Source organism: Equus asinus, chromosome 4 (assembly GCF_041296235.1).
Source record: "Equus asinus isolate D_3611 breed Donkey chromosome 4, EquAss-T2T_v2, whole genome shotgun sequence".
Taxonomy (NCBI): Eukaryota; Metazoa; Chordata; class Mammalia; order Perissodactyla; family Equidae; genus Equus; species Equus asinus.
In genome coordinates, this window is record NC_091793.1 from 18,361,617 (window position 1) to 18,384,899 (window position 23,283).

The 23,283-nt window shown below is 48.6% G+C and overlaps 1 protein-coding gene across 2 annotated transcripts in view; it reads left to right on the top strand.

The window, feature by feature from the left end:
• Positions 1-23,283, top strand: part of EFCAB6 (EF-hand calcium binding domain 6) — a 237,374-nt gene that overhangs the window by 193,804 nt on the left and 20,287 nt on the right. For both annotated transcript variants that reach the window (XM_014864412.3, XM_070506757.1), the window contains one exon: positions 2,278-2,469. In XM_014864412.3, the coding sequence (XP_014719898.3) occupies positions 2,278-2,469 (192 nt within the window). The remainder of the gene's footprint in view (positions 1-2,277; positions 2,470-23,283) is intronic.

Sequence of the window (23,283 nt, forward strand, 5' to 3'; positions counted from 1 at the left end):
CGCACTTACAGGCGCGCTCAGAAACCTGGGACGGGTCCACCAAGTCCCCAGAGGGAAGATGCCCTCAGTGCAGGGAGGCGGCTGGGCTCTGGGGGCCAAGCGTAGGGGTTAGAGGGAGGAGAGGGGAAAGGCAAGTCAGCCTGGCCAGCTCGTGAAAGTTCTGGAATGCAGCGAACCTGGCTTTATCCTGGAGAGCAGATGTTTTCACATCTAGGAATTCTCCATGAGGATTTAACGTTTTGATGTCTTTGTTAGTATGAATATGTCTTGGGTCATCTGGAAAACCACGTGGGTCATCTGGAAAACCGTCTGTACACCTTTCAACACCAGAGCGCCTGCTTGAGGTTGCCTGGCCCCAGTGTTCACCCAGTGAGGACTGCAAACTCAGACGTGCCCAGGGACCAGGAGTAAAATAAATGGGGAAGGGGGCCAGGTGGTGGCCGCGGCAACAGCCCTGTCTAAAGGGCAGCTTCTCTCTGCCCCAGCCGACTGTTGCTGAGCTGAAAATGGGCCCAGCCTTGCTAGATCTTTTCATTTTTCATTAGAAGCTATAAAACCTCCTGACTTCTAAATGTCAGCACATAGTTCAGGCTTTTCAAAAGCACCGTGTGGGCCAAATCATTTGCAGGAGGCTTTGCCCCCTTCTAGCTTTAGGTGGCATCACTTTACATGTATCAGGATGGTTCTCAAACTAAGGTCCGTGGAACTTTTGGGAGGAATCATGGCTCTCACCTCTGAGAACACTCCCTAGGCCATGAGGTTGAAGCAACAGATGGGGATTCTCTGGCCAAAAGAGTGGCTGATGAGTTGGAGGGAGAGAAGGCATTCGAGGCAGCGAGGAGAAGAAGGAACGACCATGTCTCGGGACAGCCATCAGAGAGGACACTGGACCTGTCTGTGCACTTGTGCATCTCGTTGCAGACGTGTCTCAGATGCATCTCGTTTCTGAAGTGATGTAACTACACCTTCTATTTATGTAGAGTTTTGTGGGTGCCTCAGCCTTTCCACGTTTGACTCTTCCCTCCGCCCTGCAGCTTGGCAGGCTGGGTTGACACACGGGGAAGCCACACAGACCCAGGGAAGAGCAGGCCCCCAGCTCGCCTCACAGCACCACAATGTCTCTAACGCCCCGTGACACGAAATGCTCAGACAGGTACCTGGCACGTAGTAGATCTCAGCAGACTTTGAGGAGAACCAGCTTCTTCGATATAACAGGAGGGCCTTCGTGACTCGTGCTGTTCTAAGTTTTACTGTGGCGAATGAGAGAGGGTGAGGGCTGGGTGGGCCACAGAGCCGAGGCTCAGGGTCCACTTCCTTCCGGTGTGCAGGAAGCCACCTCGTGTTACCGTAGGCTAGATAGAAAGTCGGAGCTATACAGTATTCTCAGGTTAATCTGGTTACACGTAACGCCACCCGTGGGCTGAGGGGTGTGCTCAGTCACCCGGGTGAGCGCTGGCTGCATGGAATTTGGTTTGGGGTCTGCAAGCACGTTGAATTCTTGCTTAAAATAAAAAGATCTTAACCTACCGCTTGATACAGATTTCCTAGTGCAATGAAAATGAATGATTTTGTTTCGACAGATGGAAAAAAAATGTGCTTGCTTTTTGTAGCACATTTTTGCACTTTTTCAGTTTGATTACTATACTGCTGGGTTGGCACTGCCTGCCCAGCCCCTCCAGCATGGGCGTAGGGCGGCAGGGGTCTTCCATTGTGAGGTCACGTGAGCTCCGGCTGAGGGTCAGGAAAGGACGAGCCTCAGGGTGGGAGTGGGAGGGGGTAGACCCTTGACCCCACCTCCTGGCCACTTCCAACGTGGTACTCCCACCTGAGACCCCCGCCCCACACCCCAAGGTGGCTGGTTGTGCCTGAGCCTGCTGTTACAAATGATTTGTGCTTAAAGAAACTAGAATTTACTGATGGAGAGACCTGGGGTGATGTACCTCACCCCTCAGAGCGTCTCTTCTGCTCCGTAGAGCCGGCCTCCCGGGAGCTCAGTGAGGTGTCCCTCGCAGACCGGGGGCCGGGGTCCTCTTCACTCCTCTTCCTCTTCATATCCAAATATGAGCGAAGGAAGCGGATTTCCTCCAAACATCCATGCTCTTAACCGTACGCACACCTCCCCTGTCTCATCTTTCAATCACAGTGCATTTTTCTAGTAATTTGGAATTTATGGGGGACTTGCACACACTCGATTTCATTTGTATTCGGAAAAGCAATACTTAACAATATTTTTGAAGTATTCACTTGACAGTAGCATCTGCCTTTTTTTTCTTTTAGGCATTTTCTGCATTGGATAAAGAGGACACTGGGTTTGTAAAGGCTTCGGAATTTGGACAAGTCCTTAAGGATTTCTGTTACAAACTAACAGATAGCCAGTATCATTATTTTTTGAGAAAACTAAGGATTCATCTCACCCCCCATGTAAATTGGAAATACTTCCTCCAGAACTTCGGCGATTTTCTTGAAGAGGTAGGAATGTCTGTAGCACATAGCATCTCTCTTTGAAAAAGGGCTAAAATTAGTTTTGGCAAAATGGATAATTGATTAAAACCATGCCAGATAAATTGGCAATCACTTCATGTAATTAGCTCGTTCTAAATGAAAAACTGATATAAATTCTACATAGAGTATTTGGAGGTAAATATGTATCTCTTGTTTCATTGGAAGTTACTTTTCTTTTATTTTCTAAGAAGTTTGGGAGCTTGCTCTTGTCTGGTTGTTTTAGAGTTTTCAGGGATTTTAGATCCCCGAAGATGATCTGGTGTCCGGAGAAGTGAGGCTCAGTATGCGTCAGGCCCTGAGCTGTAAGTGAGGGAACTGGGACCCACTCAGGAGACATTTGTTGAGGACCCACTATGTGTCAGGCCGTGGGCCGTGTATCGGCCAAGCTGGGGGTAGAGGTAGACGTGGAGAGAGTGGCTTTAACAGGTAGGCTCAGCAGGAGGGAGGGTCACCGGGGAAGTCAGCGAGGGCTTCCTGGAGGAGGGTGAGTGGCTGACCATCGAGCTCTTGTTCCTCCCCGGGACTGCGTCTCTGGCTGCACAAGCTGTTTGTTCTCAGGCCATTGCTTGGTCTCTAAATGTAAATGGACCGACATCTTTAGCAACAATTACAACCTAGTTTCAACCAACACAGATTTCTTTGCTCACCGTTCTTGCCTGAGTGAGAACATGCAGTGCCGTGCTCGGTCCCTGCCTGCACGGAAGGGGAGGTGGAAACAAACATGAAAAATCCAAATCTAGTGCAACAGCGAAATCACAGCAGGCTTGTCCTAGAATGTGCTCAACTGTCGCCTGCAGCCAGAAGCTTCGGTCCTTTCCAATGGCACCTATTGCGTATAACGAACACCTGAGTTCATGAATCCTTGACCACCTGTCTAGGATAGAGTCTTGGAAATGAGAATACTAGAGCAAATAGTGTAAACGTTTTTAAGGGTTGAGGTTCACTGTAATAATGATAGCAGCAGCAAACACTGTGTGGTGCTCTCCAGACCAGGCCCTGTTTTCAGTCCTTTGTATGCATTAACTCATGGAATCCTTTCCATGTCACTACGAGGGACGAGGGACGTGCTGTTGACATCCCCTGTTATAGATGAGGACACTGGGGCACAGAGACATTAGGACATTGGCCCACAGTCACCCCCATGGCGAGTGGTAGCGCTGCCGTGTGGACCCCGGGAAGTCTCGCTCCGACTCCAGGCCCCTAAACGCTGTGCTCTCTCCCTGGGGAGAGTGGTGATTTTTTATCTTTGCCATTTAGACGGACATTCCTACCCAACAGATACCGTTGCATTCCTGTTTTGAAACTTTATGTAAATAGTGTTATATTGAATGTTGTCTTCTGCACCTCTTCTTCTTGCTGACTAACGTGTTTAGGATTTGCCTATGTTACTACATTGGCTTGAGTTCCTTCACTTAAGCTGCTATAAAATCAGTCTGTTAAATGAAGGTATTCTACTGAATGAACGCACTCCGGTCACTTATCATCCCCCTGCTAATGAGCACGTAGGAGGTCGTTTCTCTGTTACAAGCAAAGCGCCGGCCACTTCTGTGCTTGTCTCCGTGTGCACACACGGGGTTCCTCTGCACGGAACTGCCGGACAGGTGGGTGGGGCGGGGAACCAGCATGTGGTCAGCTTTCCAGATCCTGCCACCGAGGTCGTGTCATTCAGTGTACACCACCGCCAGCCTCACAGGAGAGTCCCTGATGCTCCGCATCCCTGCCAACCCTTGGTTTTATCGGGCGTTTTAATTCCTGCCAATCTGAAGGTCGGTAAGGTCGGACACTTTGGTACGTTGTCCGCCGCTCGGGTTCCGTGGTCTGCCAGTTACCTGCAAGGATTCCACCCCTTTGTTGGTATGTGAGTCGCAAATGCCTTCCCCTAGTCTGTGACTTGTCTTTTCTCTCTGTTTATGGTGACCCTCACTGTTTTTAATGATTATACTTTTTCTGATTTTAAAAGAAATACATATTAATTGTGGAAGTTTTGTAAAATACAGGAAAGTGTAAAAAGAAAACAGTAACCTCAACCCCATGATAACAGCATGACGAGAACAGCCTCCCCTGCAGGTCAGTGAGCTCTGGCCCTTCCCGTGCGCTCTGTCCTCCGCTGTCGTCCCCAGTGAGGGGTGGCGGCTTTCGCTTCACAGGTGAGACAGACGGGCTCTGGGAAGTTAGTCCCCGCCTGGCCTCCTCAGCCGGGAGTGGACACCAGGCAGGATCCGCTTCAGAGCTGATGTTCTTTCTATGAGGTACACTGCCTTGGAGATCTTTTTTTCTATTTTTAATGCATTTTCTCCTAATTTTTTTTATTGTGGTAAAACACACATAACGTTTGCCATTTTAACGATTTTTGAGTGCACAGTTCTGTGACGCTCGGTACATTCACATTGTTGTGCAACCATCACCCCCATCTGTTCCTAGAACTCTTTTCATCTTGCAAACCGGAAACTCTGTCCCCATTAACACGACTCTCCCGCCCCCTCCCCCAGCCCCTGGCACCCACCCATCTGTTTTCTGTCTCCAGGAATTTTATTACTCTAGGGACCTCATATAAGTGGAATCACACAGTATTTGTCCTTTTGTGGCTGGTTTATTTCACTTATCGTGGTGTCCTCAAGATTCATCCATGTCGTAGCACGTGTCAGAATTTTCTTCCTTTTTAAGGCTGAATTATATTCCATTGTGTGTATAGACCACAGTTTGCTTATCCCCTCATCTGTCAGCGGACACCTGGGTTACTTCCGTGTCTTAGCTATTGTGAAAACGCTGCTGTGAGCATGGGTGTATAAATAATGTATCCTTTTACGTAGAGAAGATGAGTATATATAATCGTGTATCTTGCTTTCTTCCCCTTAATGTTAAATTGCCCCATGTTCCTTAAAGGTCTTCCAAATATCAGGTAAAATATCTATATAACATTCCTTTAACTCCCTTATTTTTAAGCATTTAGGGTTTTTCAGCTTTTACCATTGTAATTTACTCTGCAGTGAACACTTTGTATGTAAATCTATTTCTGCATTTTGAAATAAAATGGGATCAAAGGACAGGAATACTTTTATTGAACTTGAAAGAAGCCCCATATTTTTTAAAATAATTTTTTCTGTTGGTTTAAATCACCACTTTTAGAGTCATAAAGTAATTGAATATTGACAATTTCATATGGTTTAAGCTAATATTTGTAGAAGTCATTTATGTCCATTTTGCATGATTTGGAATATACCGATAATTTTGAAGAAGAGAATTAAAGTCACCCCTCGGGGCAACCTAACGTTTTGGTGTATTTACTTCCAATCCTTTTTTCTATACAGATACCCTTGGGGAGTGGGATCAAGGACAGAGTGTATGTGCTGTGGAATTTGGAGGTTGTCGGGGAGTCTCTTGACTCTTAAAAGCCTCCTTTTGAACAAACGTTTTTTATTTGTATCAAAGTAATATATGCCCGCATACAAAGGAAGTAGAGTTGTTGCAAAAGATTTAAAAGCAGAGATCACTTGCTCACTCTTCGCCCCCAGCAAGTACCGTAATCTGCTGCTGTTGCTTCTCCAGCGTGCATCTTGTCTCTCCGCATTTACCTACCCTTCCGTCTCTTAAGTAGCCGCCCCGGGGCATGGTTCCCTGACTTGCTGATATGAGATGAGGAGGCAGCTCTCCTGGTCCTGCTTCCCCTCAGGGACTTCCCCCGAGTGGTCTCTCCTATAGCTGCCTTTTCACTCACCGTGAGATCGTTGGCATTTTCCAGTTTCTGATTTTTCTCTAAAAGGTAGATTTCGTTTGCTCTGTACCGTCCCATTGTGTGGATTCATTCCCTCTACATCACCCAGCGTTTCCTGGGGGCCCACCGTGGCGCAGGCACTGAGCGGCTGCTGGGGTCAGCAGCGAACCAAACGGACACGGTCCCTGCCTTCCAGAGGCCTGCCTCCTCATGAGGAGGATGGACAAGAATGCAAATACATCTCAAATGTCAGTTTCCAGGACGTGCTGCAGAGAAAAATTGAGCAGGGCAGAAGGAGGGCCTGTGTGAGAAGGTGACATTTGAGCCGAGACCCGGCGGAGGTGAGGGGGTCAGCCGAATTGCCCTCGGGGGCATGGCCAGTGCAGAGACTCCGGGCAGGAGGGTGTCCATCGCCTTGAGGCGAGTGACGGAGAGCAGGAGCTATGGTCGGGGCGGGATGGGGTGGGCCGCCATGTCGTTTGGGCTCCGTGTGAAGACGTTGTAATGGCTTTGACCCTGAGTAACAAGGAGAGGCAAGGGAAGGCTTGAGGCAGAGGAGCACCGTGACCCGACTTACATTTTAAAGGGGTCACTGTGGCTGCTGGACAGAGAAGAGATTGTGGGGGCCCAGGGCCAGAGCAGGGAGGCCGGCCACGCCTCGGGGAGGGACGCTGCTGACACCAGCTTGCAGAGTAGCTGTGCAACTGGAGAGAAGTGGCTCAATTCTAGATACACTTAGAAAGTGGAACAGACGGGCTTTGCTGATGGCCTATACAGGCCACGTGAGAACAGGCGAGTCAGGAAGGCCATGCTCTTTGCTTTAAGTGGGGAAGAGAGTGCAAGGAGAAGGTGTCCTGGGACAGGAATCTGCTTAATTGATTTAGCCAATCCCCTGTGGTTGGACTTTGGGTGGCTCCGGTTTTCTGCCTTCTAATTAGTCTGGCGTGCCGGTCTCGAATACCTACAAATACGCACCCAGACCCTTCTAACGGGCCGACAGCATCCAATGCTCACGGCGTTCTGTGTCAGAGGTCACGCAGCCTGCGAGGCTCAGCGTGGCCCTGACCGCCCTCACTCACAGGTCACTGTGAGTGTCTCTGCCGATTCTGGAATCACTGGATTGAGGGGCAAATGTTTCTAGAGCTTCAAGTGTTGCCAGTTGTGTCCCCTAACCTTAGTCCTCCCTGATTTCACTCGCAGAGTCGCCTTCCCCTCTGGAAGCGCTTTGCTAACATTCTTGCGAGGAAGTTTTGGTATTAATCATAATAGGAGTCATGGTGGGAAATATGTGTAGAGGCAGGAGTGAGCATGGTGGCATGGAGGGGGCTGGAGGAAGCTGGGGACCAGGGACACAGAGAGGGCACCGCCTGGCCGGCTGTGCCGCCTCCTCCCACTTTCTCTGGTCCCCTGCAGTCAGTGCTGGGAATTAAAGGGTGTCAGCCTCTAAATTGACTGCAGGATGTGGGAGGACCTTGCTGAGGCTCAGCCAGCACTTGAGCAGAGCTGCATTTACCAGGAGGACAGCTTGAGCAAGGGGCTTCCGGGCTGAAAGGATGGCGTGAAGGCGTGAGGTGGGAGGCCTTGCTGTGGGGTGACCACTGGCAGTCCAGGGTGTGCGGGGGTTTTCTTTGGCCTGTTTATCTGCCAATTGGGGGGGAGGTGTTGGCAGAGGCAGACCACCGGGGCCCTGTGCCCTTTGCTCCCGAGTTCTGGTCCCTTTCTCTGAGCAAGAGGAGAATCATTGAGACTTCTGATCAGGGACACGGGTTAGCTTACTCAAGGGTGGCTGGAGTGGCAAGGAGGCTGTGAGAGAACCGACACTGTGTTCATCACAACGATTTCTAAAGTTTAGTCCTGGGCTGGTGTTTTTAATAGAAGGAAGAGAAGTAACAAATTATAGGAATGGTTGATGCATCATCCTCAAGTTCATTAAATATGACACCAGTCCTCCTTTCCCTCTGGGGGATGTACTGGCGGCAAGTAATTAAAAGGAGATTACCAAAATGTAATTAAGACAGTCGGTACCTCTCCCCACAAAGGAGGTTCACCGTGAATAATCCCGAGCGAAACCGAATCCGTTCTTAGAGGTGGAAAAGCTGGAACTGCAGCTAACACGTCTGTGGGGCCTTGAGGGGACTGAGAGTCCACCGGGCACGAAGACGACAACTCTACTCCTGCTCACGATCCGTGTCTTATATTGGTACACCACTAATCTGTCCTCAAAAACTCGTCCTGGTCTTAAGTCTTGTATGGCTGTCACACGTGACGTGAAAATCATGTGAGCTCTTTTCAGAGCAGACGCCACGTTGTTTTCAGATCCTGGGGTGTGGTCTGCCGTGGCGTCCTGTCTCCTACTGGCTTCGTCTGCAGTCAAAGAGCATTTCTCAAAGCGCAGGTCCCAGGCCTGCAGCCACGGGCTCAGTCCATGGGCACCACGTCGTTCTCGTGTGCGCCACGCACGGTTTGAGAACCAGCCCAGTCGGCCCCGAGGCCTGTGAGCTGATGGAAGACAAAGGTGACGCCATTCTTTTCAGATGGGAGCAAGGAATTCGCCTCACACCAGTGGAAGCCGTCACTCCTTGATTCAAGATGAGAAACACAAACCTATGTGGCATAAAAGAAGTGAAATGAGGTGTTAAAACTGAAATGCTACCAAGTGGCTTGGTTAAAAAGTGAAAAAGAAAAAAAAAAAGGACAAGTACTGGACCACAGCACTAAATACCTTTTTCATAAGATTCCCGCAAACTGGGTGAAAACATTATCTGCATTTCTGTCCATGGCAAATACCTCTTTTTCACTTCTGGGAAAAACATTTTACATTCGAAATGCTATGTTCAAAATATAGAGTAGCACCTTGTTTTTAGAAAACTGTTCCTGTTTAACATTTCTTTTAAGTCTTAAAGTGCAATTTCAGTATCGTCTGTGAATGTAAAAATAACGCTCAGAGCAGAAATAGAATTTTTAAAAGACATAGTAGAAACCCATATAAAATCCTTCTACTTTATTACCATGGAAATAGTGGAATTTTTTAACAAAACGCATCCTTATTCAATGCAGAGTAATTATTTTGTCACGTTCTAGCTATCGGAGCCAATGAGATGACACTTTGCTTTGTGTGTATAATATGTGATCTTTAAAATCATTCAGTGAGATGTTAAATAACTTGAAGATGGTTTTTTTTCCAAGAGAGAATTTAAGATTGTAGTTTTCAAGTGAAGAAGAGATGGTAAAGCACATTAAAATGTTTGTAATCTTTTATGCACATTGTATTTATATTAGTTGCCAACAGTGTTACTTCGATTTATCTTTCTTTTTATTGTAAATATAACAGTATCCATGTATTTTTAATGAAAGTTATAAAGAATGGGAAAGTTTCCTTTTGAGGAAAGAGCCCTAAGATTATCAGAAATAGATTAAGTAGATTGTTAAGATACATCATTACTGTTAATAACTCTTGCTCCTGGTGGCAAGAAAGGCTAGGTCCTCTTGATATAATTTCAGTGATTTTTGAATGTTTTCTCTAAATTTCACCCACTTTCCACTTGCCAACAAAACGTTCACTACCTGTTGTCCTGGAGACCATTGAGGACGTAACAGGTTGTGAGGGACAGCTCAGGCGGAGTTAGGCACTTGGGGTGGCTTTAGTGACAGGCTAGGGCAATGGGCTGCTGGGCTCGCCATGCCTAAGCTAAAGCAAAAGGAGTGTCGCCAGCCCCAGGCTTGGGTATCAGCAGCAGCCCACCAGCAGGTTCCAGGCGTCCCGTGGGATCTAGGCCGACCTGACGCATCCCATCTCCTCTCTGGGCCTTTGAGTGCGGTGAGCTGGCAGCCCTGCTGGTGGAGGGTGCTGGCACCTGGCACAGGCACGTGTCTGCTTCCTCTGAGCATCAGCGTCTACACTGGTCCTAGCGCTGTCCCAATGTTCACACTGATATGATAGCCTACTTAAAGCCAACTGTAGCAATGAGAGCAACAGAATGAAAATGACATCATCCTGGAAGATGAGCAATTAGTGTCCATCCTGCAGAAGTTTCTTGGCCACCGCTTAACATGACGCATTGTCATTCTTTCAAGGTTAAAAACATTCTCCCAAATCCGAGTTGGTTAAGGCTCCTCCACCCACGCATCCTGGGCCACACCTGCCTCTGGAGCTGCCTCTGGGGAAGGGGTAGAAGTCCCCCCGCCAACCCCAGGTTCCAGAAGTGTGGACAGTCGGTGGGCTGGGCACCTGCTGCTCTGAGCTGCCAGCTGGGGCTCTGCCGGAAGCAGGACGGGTTGGCCACGAGGGAGCATGGTTGGTTTCTGATGCCTCTTGCAGAAAGGTGAAGGGGCCACACCAGGCTGGCTTGCACCCAACTCCTGTGGCAGGTGGCCACATTGCCCCCTCCTCCACCCGAGAGACCCCCTTTCAATCACAGCTATTTCAGGCCGAGGTGATCATAAATCCAGTGAGGTTTGGAAGAAAACATGTGCAAACTGAATTTCTAGCAAAGTAGAAATTTGTGGAAATTAGTAAAGCAAAATTTGAATGAGTGAATTTTCTCAAACCCAAATGTTCTGTGCTCCCAGAGGGGAGGGACAGGGTCTTATTCACCTCAGTGTGCTCAGCCAGTCTCCAGGGAGATGCTTTGAGGATCCCTGTACACATCCTCCTATAGTCCACCTTGCATTGTCACTCACTCCAGCATCCTCAAAACACTTTAGCAAGCATTGCCTCTCGAATCTGGATTGGCATTCTTTCTTGATTCCTAGCCTCAGTGGGATACTATCTATGTGTTCAAAATAAATGGACTGTGGCACTGCCAGTCCAGGCAGACCCCCCACTCATTTGGTCCCTCCAGAGCCACAGCAGTCTAATTGACAGTCTAGTTTAATTACAAGCTTTGGATCAATTAAACACGAGAGTTGAGCTATACCTTTGATTCCACAAGGTCATGACCATATCAGGAAGCCATGAGTGTACCCAAGAAGTCATTGTCCCAAGTAAGTCTTGCGGAGAAAATCCAAAATCCAGACGGCACCAGTATCTTGGTTATCATCGTCACATACCTTTGTGTCTAACTTGTAGGTGAGCTGTTTGCATTCCAGCTTTAGAAGCCTCGTTCGACTAGAGGAAACCTAACTTTCCACATTCAGCACACATGAATGAGAGTGTGTGCCAGGCAGCGGGCCAGCCCTGGGGTCCTGGCGGGCAGGAGGACACGGAAGCACTCACACTTCCCCCTGAGGTGACTCGTGCTCCAGCAGAAATGATTGTGACCATTCGTGAACAAGCCAGAAAGTTCCATCTCATGGCTTTTACCAAGGTCTGAATCTGAATGGTCCACGCTGAGAGATTAAGAGGAGGAAGCAAATCATCTGCCTAGTGACTGTGCCTGGCCAGTCACTGTCATCTTCTTGTCACCCACATTCAGATACCAGCACCAAAATGATGGCTGACACGCCCTGCTCACATGCTATGAGCCAGGCACCGTTCCAAGCATTTTACATAAATTAACTCAACTAATCCTCCTAGCAGCCCTTTAAGGTGTGGGTACCATCATTATCCATATTGTATGGATGAGGAAACTGAAACACAGAGAGGTTAAGCATCCATTCCTGGTCACACAGCTAGAAGGGCTGGAGCTGGGATTAGAATTCCAACCCATGCCAGGCCCGTGCTCTCAGCTTCCCCACTGTAAAACAGGATCGGTAGTTGGGTTCAGCGAGTTGATGTGGAAGGAGCTTTGCACGGTACCCAACATAGCAAGCGCCAAGTGTTTGCATTCGTTCTCACTTTATTTTACCCTCCTTCAGTGAATGCATGTCTAATGTTTAATGTTTAGTAATGATGTGATTATATGGTGTGGAATTACCTGGGCTGAAGAATTTGTTTTAACATTTCATAAATGACTTCAGGCGTGAGTTTATTGAATCATTAAAGGGTCAAAGGATGGCTTAAATGTTTTCTTTATTTCCCTGCATTTTATGGCAATTTCACGCTACCGAAGGATTTGTGAATTGTGTGTTTGCAAAGGTGCCCAGATGGATCCTTTGTGAATGTCGAGAGCTGTATGACAGAAGTGAGCTCGGCGATCCAGAGCAGAGGACGAGGACCTAGCTGCTTGGCCAGGGGCAAAGATGGGCACAGTTTCTGATGAGCCACACCAGGTCTGGGTATTGGGAGATGGGGCTTCCTGGGCGTAGGGATCCACGAGTGCAGAAACCCAGGGTGGGGAGAGCCCCACACAGGCTTGCCTAGAGCATGGGATGAAGCGAGGGGAGAGGTCGGGGGCGATGGGGTGAGACCGGATGGTGAAGGGCGCCGGGAGGCAGGCCAAGGGGCAGGGCTGTGAGGTGGGTCTCTTCCCTGCTCGCCTCGGTGGGCCTCTCAAAGTGTTGGCTCCTGCAGGGCAGGGTTGGCGTGCCGTTCACTGCTCTACCCCAGTGCCTGGGACAGTGCCTGACACGCAGTAGGGAGGCCCCCCGGCCGTGTCGATGAGATGCCACATTCCTATTTCTGGTGGGCTCTTGCGTGCTCGTGCGTGTGGTAGACGGGCAGCTGGAATCGTGACAGAAGGGGCGGAGCAGAGCTCTCAGGTCGGACCATCCTGAGCTCTGTCGTCAGTTTGCAGGGAAGTAGCCTGGGGACCCCAGGGTGGGTGGAGCCCTGACTCTCAGAGGTGAGTCCCACTCACTTTCTAAACAGCGGGGAGAAGCACCGCTGCCTAGAGGGTGACGTGAGCATCAGAGAAGCGTCCGTAACACCCCCGCCCAGCGCCCGGTGAAGGAGATGCAGTGAAGGATGGCCGGCAGTACTGGGTCTCAGTGTCACCAGTACTGGGTCTCAGTAAGCCTTCCTTCAGTTGACTTGAAACTTGACTTGATTGTAGCCTTTCCAAAGGAGGTTCTGGAATCTTCAGATTCACCCTCATTCCTTGCCCAGAAAGAATGCTTGCATGGTAAGAGATCCCGGGTCGAGGCCATGCCACCAGGAAACCTGGAATTGTGCTATAACTCCCTCACCTCTGCAAACAGCATGCTGGGTTGCTGATGCCAATTCGTCAACCGCTGAGACCCTGAGACCCCCCCAGCAGATGAGAGTCGGCCTCCGGGGGTGCAGGGCCCGGGGAGTCGCGGAAGCCGGCCTCCCGATCCGGGAGGTCTGTGGCAGGATGCTTGCACACAGCTTCCACTTTATTTTCATCTGGATTTTTTAACGTTTTATCTTTTTCTTCTTTTGACAGGCAGTTTTCCTGCTGTTATTTTTAGCATTCATTTATTCGCTGTAAATACAAATGAAGATACAGTACAATTAATTTCTTTGCTAATCAAAATATTTGATCAAATGAAGCAATTTTTCAATTCTTAGAAGTAATTATACTGTTCTTTAAAAGGAAGTGGAGGAATTCTTTACTGAGTATTTCTAATTAGGAGTTTTTGCTACCTGCTGTGTTCTTATTCTGTTTGAAGTTTTCAGGATTTTTTTTTTCCCTCCTGTGAGGAATCATGGGAAAAACTATGTAATTGTCTCCCTAAATATTCAGAACAGAACTTAGTAGAAGCCTCGTGCTCTCTGTTAACTAATGATAGCATTCATAACAGTTAAATTAATATACTGACATATTTCTGATCTGACAGCTGGAATGGACCTTGCTACACCATGTTGTCTAACCTCTTGCTACCAGCCAGGTGACTGCCACCTTGCACACCCACGGGAGGGGTGTCACAAAGTCCCCTTGCAGTGTACCCACCATCAAGGAACACTGATGACCAAAAACCCATCCACATGAACAGCCTACTTTTTTTCTGTACTCTGAGCTCATTCCCTTTTATTTCTTACTAACTAGGAATTCAGAACTGTATCAGTCAGCTATTGCTATGTAACAAACCACCACAAAACCCCCACAGCAGTAAGAATTTATTTGGCTTTCACATCAATAGGGTGGCTAGTCTAGGCTAGCTGAGCTCTGGGGGCTTGACTGGTCATCTCTGCTCCACGTGACTCTCACCCTCCACCCTGGACCAATGCTGTGGCCAGGGTGTGTTCTGCTTAAAGCAGCACACAGGCACAGGGCGGCCTGCCCAGTCACACAAGTGCTTTTTAATTCTTTGGTCACGTTATATTTGCTAACATTCCTTTGGCCAAAGCAAGTCATTGTGGCTGAACCCAAAGCCAAGGGATAGGGAGATATTCTCAGCCTCTTTAGTGGGTGGAACCCCAAAGTCACATGGCAAAGGATGTGGATACAGGGAAAGGTGAAGAAACGGGGCCTGGAATGCAATAAACCACAGGAAAACAAATACAAATGCACATCTCCATTTCCAACCCTACTGGATTACAGTCGTGCGTCACTTGACAACGGGGCCACCGTCTGAGAAGTGTGTCGTTAAGCAATTTCATTGTTGTGCCTACGTCATAGAGTGTACCTACAGAACCTCGATGGTCTAGCCTCGTACACACCTAGGCTATGTGGTACTGATCTGTAGGACTGCCGTTGTGGATGCAGTCCATCCTTGACCAGAACATCATTGAGCAGCGCGTGACTGTATTTGACAACGCGACCCACCCCTTCCCTCTTATGGGCTCTCCTCCCTGTCATCTGGAGAAGTTGTTTAGGATGCGATTTAGTGGCAAATTGATTTTCTAAGTCAGCCAAGAATGTGGCTGGACATAACTTGTTGATAGGAGACTAGAAAGTCTTTTCTGGCATCATCCCTTTAATAGAGCTGTTGAAACAGGAGTTCAATAAAACTGTGAATGTGAGCAAACAGGAGTTCAGGTTCTCTCGACTCAGGCAAAAATATCTGTAAAAGTAGCCAGCAGAGGCGCTAAGAATGGCAGCCCAAGTTTGCCCGGCATTGGGCCCAGCACCGTGCAGTGTCATTTTGTTGAACTCCCCAGCCCACCGTTGGAGATGGTTCTGTTTTCGTCCCCACTTTATCCCCATGAGGACGGTGAGGCAGAGACGGTGTGTGTCTTGCCCAAGGTCACAGAAAGAGGTGGAGCTGAGCTCCCTTCAGCTCTCACCAACCCCAAAGCCATCAGGTGCTGGAGGGCCGTCCTTACCCTCGGGCCCATCCCCCTCTGCGGGACCAGTCTGGCCCTTGGCCAAGTTCAGCTTCATCCAGGGGGGTGGGACTGGATTGCTGGGGCCACTCCCTCCGGCTGTGCTCCCGAGCCCAGGCCACATCTGCCCTTCCTCACGTGCAGTGTGAGGCACTGAATGTTGGCAGGTCTGGCCTGAGCTGCTGGAGGACAGGCCATGGGCTTGTGGTCCCGGCGCTGTGTGTGCAGGACTGTCCCCAGCTTGTCAGTCAGCATGTTTGTGCCCTGCGAGAAAACCTAGTCAGAGCCAAAGACCGTGCCAGAGACATCAGGCCGCAGGAGGGAGAGGGGCCCTGGAGCTGGAGCGGGAGGGGCGGGCTCAAAGTGAGCTCTGCACAGGCTGGTGCTCGCCCGCCTCTGACCCCCACCCGGGCCGCCTCCCTCTGACCCCCCACCCAGGCCACCTCTCTCTGACCTCACACTCTATGGGGCCGCCCCATGGGTGCTTCCACGCAATGGGAGGATTTAGAACCACAGGTGGACACTCTGAAGCTGTGGCTTGCTTTTTACTAGACAAGATCTGTGGGGACGTTGAGACTGAGAAGCCCTCCATAAAAGTGAGGCGTTGCTAGGAGGGGAGGCTGTTGGATGATTGCTTAGTCCGTATATAGGGACATTGTCTCTCTTACATGTTTGCCAGCCTTATGGTGGAGTCGTGATGGGGGCTGGAATTTTCTTTTTGGCAATGGTGATCTGTGTTTCTCTGCGACGTCAGGGGGGTCAATTGTTCGATCAAACAAGGTTCTATAAACACCCTTGAATAAATGAGAGAAAATTCCTTCGAAACGTGTAAATCATTTTCTAATCGTCAGATCTAAAGTGCATAAGATTCCACTATCTTTTGTTTTGCACTTAAAAAGTGATCAGAACGGCCGTGCATACAGTTGTCAGGTGGGGAGGAACACGGCAGATGCAGGCCCAGCGGTTCCTGTTGAGAGGATCGTGTGGACCAGAGTGGCGCCTGATGGCCCGTCCCTTCCCACAGTCCCCCTCTTCCTGTCACAGCTGTAATTCCTGTCCTGAGGGTGCCTTTCTGTAAAGCGTAGTGAGCGTTGGAAAGTGACATTTGCATCTCAAGATAGTGGTGTCTTTTCTGATTAGGAGAGACATTTCTTCTAGTTATAGAAAAAGCACTATTTTTCCCCATTCAGATATAATGATCACGTGAGAAGTGCCAGGGACACAAAAGCGCCAGACCAAGAGCCATCTGTTCCTCCCTGGCGTCTCCAGTCACTCGGAGCGACGCTGGCGGTGGCTGAGCGGCTTTGCTAAAAAGCGAGATGGGAACCAGAACCTGGGCTCCTGACAGATCCCAGCCTCATGCCGGTGCTGGAAGAGCCTGGAGGCTGTGCCCTCCGAGGCCAGTGGCTTCTCTGGGCGGTGCGGGTGGCAAGCGGTGTGGCTGTGTCCACGGGGCCTGGGGATCTTCAGGTCCATGGTTTGTCCCTTGTGCACCAAGGTGATGGCAGTGATGCTGCCAGGGGGTGGGGTTATTGGTGATCTTTGTTTTTCCTTTGTGCCTTTTTTGTAGTTTCTAAGTTTCCTATGTGAATGCACAATAATTACTTGCAAGCAACAAAAGAGTATCTCCAACTGGCAGCAACACTGCCTTGATGAGCAGAAGTTGTAGTCCAGCCACGCAGTGGTGTTGCTCCTGTTTCTCCTTGTAGTCCCCTTGCCTCCCCTCCTGGCCCAGGTGATGGGGAGGGGCCCTCTCCATAGCCTGGGCTCTGCCCACGACTCTGGTTACACGGAGGAAAGTGCTGGGTCTGCAGGCAGGCCCCTGGCGTGGAACTGAGTGCCGCCCTGTGTCAGTTCCCTGTCTCCAGGCATTGCTCACCCTCCCGACCTTCACGTCCACCAGCTGGCTGAGTGAGGACAGTCCCACCCCCGCCCCACCCCCCGCACCGTGCTTCCTTCGCCTCCCACAGCAGTGGTTCCCTCCTTAGGAGGGCTGTTTCTGGTCAGCTGTGTCCAGGGCACAGGGCCCCCATTCCCCAGAGCACACGTCACAGTTATACTCTCTGCTTACCTGTGAGACCCCACCTGGGCAGAGGCTTGAAGGATGACGTCTTCCCTCTGCCTCCCCAGTATCTAGAAAAGCTCCTGGCACACGGCAGATGTTCCACGGGTGTTTGTGAATGACTCAGTACAGGCGTCACGGGTGTGGATGCGTGTTCATCCTCTGAGGGCATTGCATGCATGTGTGTCACCCCCGGCACAGGTGCTCACTCGCCTCCAGGACCCAGTGTGACTCTGGTGTGACTCTGATCCCTGCACGGGTAGAGAGCAGGGGCCGGATTCACTTCCAGGCTGTCACACCAAGCAGGGCTCCCAGACCAGCCTCTCCTCAGCATCCTTTGCAACCACACTATCCCCACCCCACCCTCGCCCCTGACCCGGACCCTCAGGGAAGCAAGACCCCAGCTCGGGAATCCTAGTCACCCGCCTGCCTCTGCCCTGACTTACTCTTCCATTAAGAACATTGTTAATACTAGTGTGTGTGTCCATGAGTGTGATCATCTGGACCATTTTGTGGTCCCTTCCCACCTAGTGCATCACAAACAGTTTGCCGTATTATTAAATTATTGCTCGAAGCATTCTAAATTGCTGCATTGTAATCTATCTTATAGAAATATCATGTTTTAGTTAACCATTCGCCTAATGCTAGACATCCAAATTGTTGCCAATTTTTTATTTTTTGTAAATTTTGTTAATTTTGTAAATGATCCTGCAGTGATCATAATTCCATGAGCTCGCTTTGTTTATTTCCTTAAGGAGAAAACTAAAAGGAGAGGTGCTAACTCAAAGGATAGAAAGCTTTATGGCTTCAGATACCTTATTCCACCTTTTCCAACGCTGATATTATCAATCAAAATTTTGCCAGTTTCTTAGAAGAAGAAAGCGGAATCTTGTTTTCCTTTCTATTTCTTTGTGTTGGGACAGGTTGGAACTTTGTTTTCGTTTTTTAGGAAGATTGGCCCTGAGCTAACATCTGCTGCCAGTCCTCCTCTTTTTGCTGAGGAAGACTGGCCCTGAGCTAACATCTGCTGCCAGTCCTCCTCTTTTTGCTGAGGAAGACTGGCCCTGAGCTAACATCCATGCCCATCTTCCTCTACTTTATACGTGGGACGCCTACCACAGCATGGCTTGATGAGTGGTGCCATGTCCGCAGCCAGGATGTGAACCGGCAAACCCTGGGCTGCCAAAGCGGAACATGCACACTTAACCACTGCACCACTGGGCCAGTCCCGGAAATTTTTAACAGTAGATCCAGGGCCGCTGTCCAGAGCAGAGCGCAAGGATGCTGCCACCCCACTCATTTTATTGGTTGTGTCATTTTTATTGTATGGATGTACTGTTTCTTCATTCTTTCTTCGAACAAATATCGAGACCCCACTGTGCGCCAGGTTCTGTTCCAAGCACTTGGAGACTCAACAGTGAAGGAAAGACCATTCGTTTATTTCATGTTAGGATGAGAAAGACACTTAAGTGGTAATTGTATGGTAGATGAGAAAGCAGTCAGTGCAACAGAACAGAAGCAAGGAAAGGGGAGAGGGAATGTGGAAAGGGGCCCAGGGATGTTACAAATGCTGAAGCAAGTGTGAGAAGAGCAAGTGCAAAGGTCCTGCGGCAGGAACGTGCTCCCTGTCTATGAAGTGCAGCAGGAGGCCTGGTGGCTCTGAGCAGAGTGAACAAGGAGGAAAGCCACAGCAGTGAGGTCAGAGAGTGTTGGGGGCAGGCTGGAGGTCCATCGTGAAGCTCTCCCCAATACTCTGAGCCATATGTGAAGCCATTTGAGAGTTTTGCTTGATCTGATTTTCATTTTCAAAAGACCATCCTCAGAAGAAAACGACTATGGCTTTTTGATTATGGCTCTGCCCTCGTTTACCCCTCCATCCAGAGAACAAGTCTTAATACTTGTGTGTGTGTGTGTGTGTGTGCACATGAGTGTGCCTGCTTTAAAAGGATCGTCCTCACAGGCAAGTGATTGAGGGTGGAAGCAGGGAGACTGTTGCAGTAACCCGTGCAAGAGATGATGGTGGCTTGGCCCAGGAGGTGAGGATGGGGTGGTCACCTTCTAGATGCATACTGAAAGCAGAGCCGTTGGCATCAGTGGGTGGTTTGGATGTGGGTAATAGAAAGATATGTCGCAGATGACTCCAGGCTCAAGCTGCTGGAAGGACAGTTTCTGGAAAGCAGAGGACCATGTTTTGAAGTTGATGATTGACGAGAGAAGAAGGAATTTTCCTTTATAAAACCTGGATAGTCTCTCTTGCCTAGCAGGGCACTCTTACCCAAGGTGACCTTTGAGTCAGCCGTGCCCTTCTCTGCTGCTTTCAAACGCTGTAACAAATAGGCCTTGTGATGTCATGGCTCGGCCGCCGGACAGGCTCGCTTCTCACTCACTCCCAGCCTGAGTAGGTGTCAGGGACTTATTTGTGTATTTCTAGACCCGGCGGTACTGTTATGATTACATCCAGTTTAGGACATTTTATCTGGTGAGTCAAAAAGTTCATTGCTAGCCCTTTCCAAACATTTCTCGGCAATTCTCACATATTCATTTTTCTGTATCACCTTTAATATCTCAATGTCTAATGATTCCTCCAAATAGCCATTGAGATTTGTATTAGAATTTTATTAAAGTTATTTCTAATTGGGGCTAGGTTTTATCTTTTGAAATGGAGTCTTCACATCCAGGAACATAGTATGTGTCTCTTTTGATTCCAGTCTTGTTTTAACAACCCCCAATAGAATATGTATCGCTTTCTTTGTATAAGTCTTACACCTTTCATAGGAAATCTATCCCGAGGTATTCAATAGCTTTGTCATTAACGTGAATGTGGATTTTTTTTTGCAGTAAAATTTCTTTTTTTTTTTAAGATTGGCACCTGAGCCAATATCTGTTGTCAATCTTATTTTTATTTATTTTTAATGTTTTAATTTTTTTTTCTTCTCCCCAAAACCCTCCAGTACATAGTTGTATATTTTAGTTGCAGGTCCTTCTGGTTGTGGCATGTGGGATGCCGTCTCAGCGTGGCCTGATGAGCGGTGCCATGTCCTCACACAGGATCCGAACCAGCAAAACCCTGGGCCGCCGAAGCAGAACGTGGGAACTTAACCGCTCAGCCACGCCAGCCCTACAATTTCTAACTAGTTATAATTACCATAAAAAATGATATTGCTTTCTTGTATTTTTGGCTTGAATCCAGCCACTTTCCTAATTGTCTTGAGATTTTCTAGTTGTACAATTGTATCCACAAATAATGATAAATCTTGTTTTTCAATGTTTATACTGTTTGCTTCATCTTCTTGTCTTATTTCAAAAGCTGGAGCCTCTAAAGAGGTGGGCAGCAGACTGACAGTGGGCACGCCCGTCTTGTTTCTGACTAATGGAAGTGCTTTACTGTTTCAACCATTCATTGTTTGCAGGTAGAGTCTGATTAATGCTCTCATGTTTGGGATGGTCGTTTTATTTCTATATAGTTTATTCATTCTATTCTATTCTATACCAGGCTGCTGAATTTTGTTAAATGCCTTTTTGCCGTTGTTGACATGTGACCCTTGCTAATGTGAGGAAGTGAACGATTTGTTTTTCTTCGATTTGAAGGATTCTTATATTGGAATAAACCCTCATTGATTTTGGTGTGTCATTTTTATTTTTTTTATTTTTTATTTTTTTAAAGATTTTTTTTTCCTTTTTCTCCCCAAAGCCCCCAGGTACATAGTTGTATATTCTTTGTTGTGGGTCCTTCTAGTTGTGGCATGTGGGACGCTGCCTCAGCGTGGTTTGATGAGCAGTGTCATGTCCGCGCCCAGGATTCGAACCAACGAAACACTGGGCCGCCTGCAGCGGAGCGCGCGAACTTAACCACTTGGCCACGGGGCCGGCCCCTCAGTGTGTCATTTTTAAATATGATGCTAAATATTCCTAATGGGTTTCTTTTTATTTTTTAAAATGTCTTTGCGTTAATGTCCATAAATTAGACTGGTTTATTTTTTTCAAGCGTTTTCTTTACCATATTTTCATAATACTATGTATCCCTCTTGTGTTCTGGAATAATTTGACTAATGTAAAAATCACCTATTTCTTAAAAGTTAGATTCGGCCTGCCCGCAAAATCTCCTGGGCTTGACACCTCTTTAGTGATAGATGGTAGGTCTTTTAACTGCTTTGTACATTTCTTTTGTGGTCACCTGTCTATTCAGGCTTTTCTCTTAAGTTAAATTTAGTCATCTATATTCTGCTAGAAAACAATTCCATTTCCTCTGGAGTTTAAAGCATATTAACCTAATGTTGCTTACACTGCTTTGTTAGAATTCTTCCATCTCTGTTGTTAGAATAATAGTATTTCCGATTCGTTTTGTGTTTTAACGCTTTCAAGGAGGGCTCACATGCACCATCTCGTGTGAGCCTTCGTTCCTCCTGGATGGATGAGGACACTGAAGGGGAAAGTGGTTAGTGTGCCAGGTCACACAGCCAGTTAGAGGCAGAGTCTAGACTGGACCCGGGACTCCCGCCTTCCCGTGCTGGATGCGTCCACCTGTGTTCTCTCTGGTTATGTTCACCTTGGGGCCCGTCCTCTTCAGGCCCCAAAGGTGCCACAAGGGGGAGGACGGGCTTCAAGAATGACACTACATCCAGAAAAGGGTCCTCCAGTCTCTGAAGACCGACATCCCCTGGAAGGTTTAGGGAAATGCCTGTGTATTTAGATACGGGGGCTGCATTTTCAACTGTCTGAAAATGTGTAAGATGCATCAGGAACATCACTTTATTCTCTAGAATGAAAAAAAAAGGGCACTCACCTACTTTGCAAATGGCTCCAAACAGACGTATTTAAAAGCTTCTGTTAACCTTTGGGTGATCGAGGATGCGATGGGCTGTGGTTTGAGTGTAAGTGTGTGTATTCACGTTTTTCAGGATATTCCCAGCAGCATACTGTGTTTGATACAATTTTATAAAGTAACATTATGCAGACTTCTCTGTCCTAAAGGATAGTCACATACAATACATATGTTCCTGTGAAACTGCTGAAAATGAATCATGACCAAGTTTTAATACTAGTTGGGGGATTAGGTGTGGTAATCTGGTAAAGGTCTTAGCACGTGCTGGCACTATGTAGGAATTGTTATTACAGCTAACAGTCACGACAGGTTTTCATGTGGGGAAACCCAGGGTATCTCAATACAGCCTGGTACAAGGACAGCTTTAATGTATTGTCACCCCTAGGTTCTCACGGAACCGAGTCCCCCTCCCATATCTCATAGCCACACCCTTTCCTCTGACTTCAGGAGCCTATCTGTTGATGCAGCAACCACAGGGCGTTTTCTAATTGCAGCGAGTATGTGCATTTCAGGGCGGCTTCCCTGGCACTGCCCACTCCCCTCGCAGGAGGCTCAGGACTCACTGCCCCCAGTGGCTTCGCCCTTTGAGCTCCAGTCTCCCAAACCTGACTTCCTTGTGGAGCCCAGTGCCCCCACTGCCCACTCCTGATGGCTCCAGGATAAACGCAGAGAGCCTTGTCATCTTCAGCATCTGTTGATGATCACTAAGGAACTTCTTCTTGCCTGTTATTCCTGTTGTCCCGTGTGTCCACCACAGTGATCATCAGCAGATGCTGAACGTGGGCTGCAGTCCTCTTCAGGCCCCTCCTAGCTCACCTTGCATGAGGCCTCTTGCCAGCACATAAGCCTAAACAGGCGTTACGAAGATCGTTCTGTTGCCTCCCTTTCCTCTTGGCCTATTCCTCCTCCCTCCAGACAGCTGTCCCTGAGCCCAGGCTGAGGCTGTCCCTCCCCCAAGCTCCCAGCACCATGGACAGCGTCACGAGGCCCTGAGCGCGCCTCCCAAGGCCCAGGTGCACCTGCCCAAGGAGGGGTGTAGGACCTGCCCCATTACCCCACAGCTTCCCACTGCATGCATTCGGCACTGCCCAGGATTGCATCTCCGTGGGTCTCAAAAGCTTCAGACTAAAGGGGAC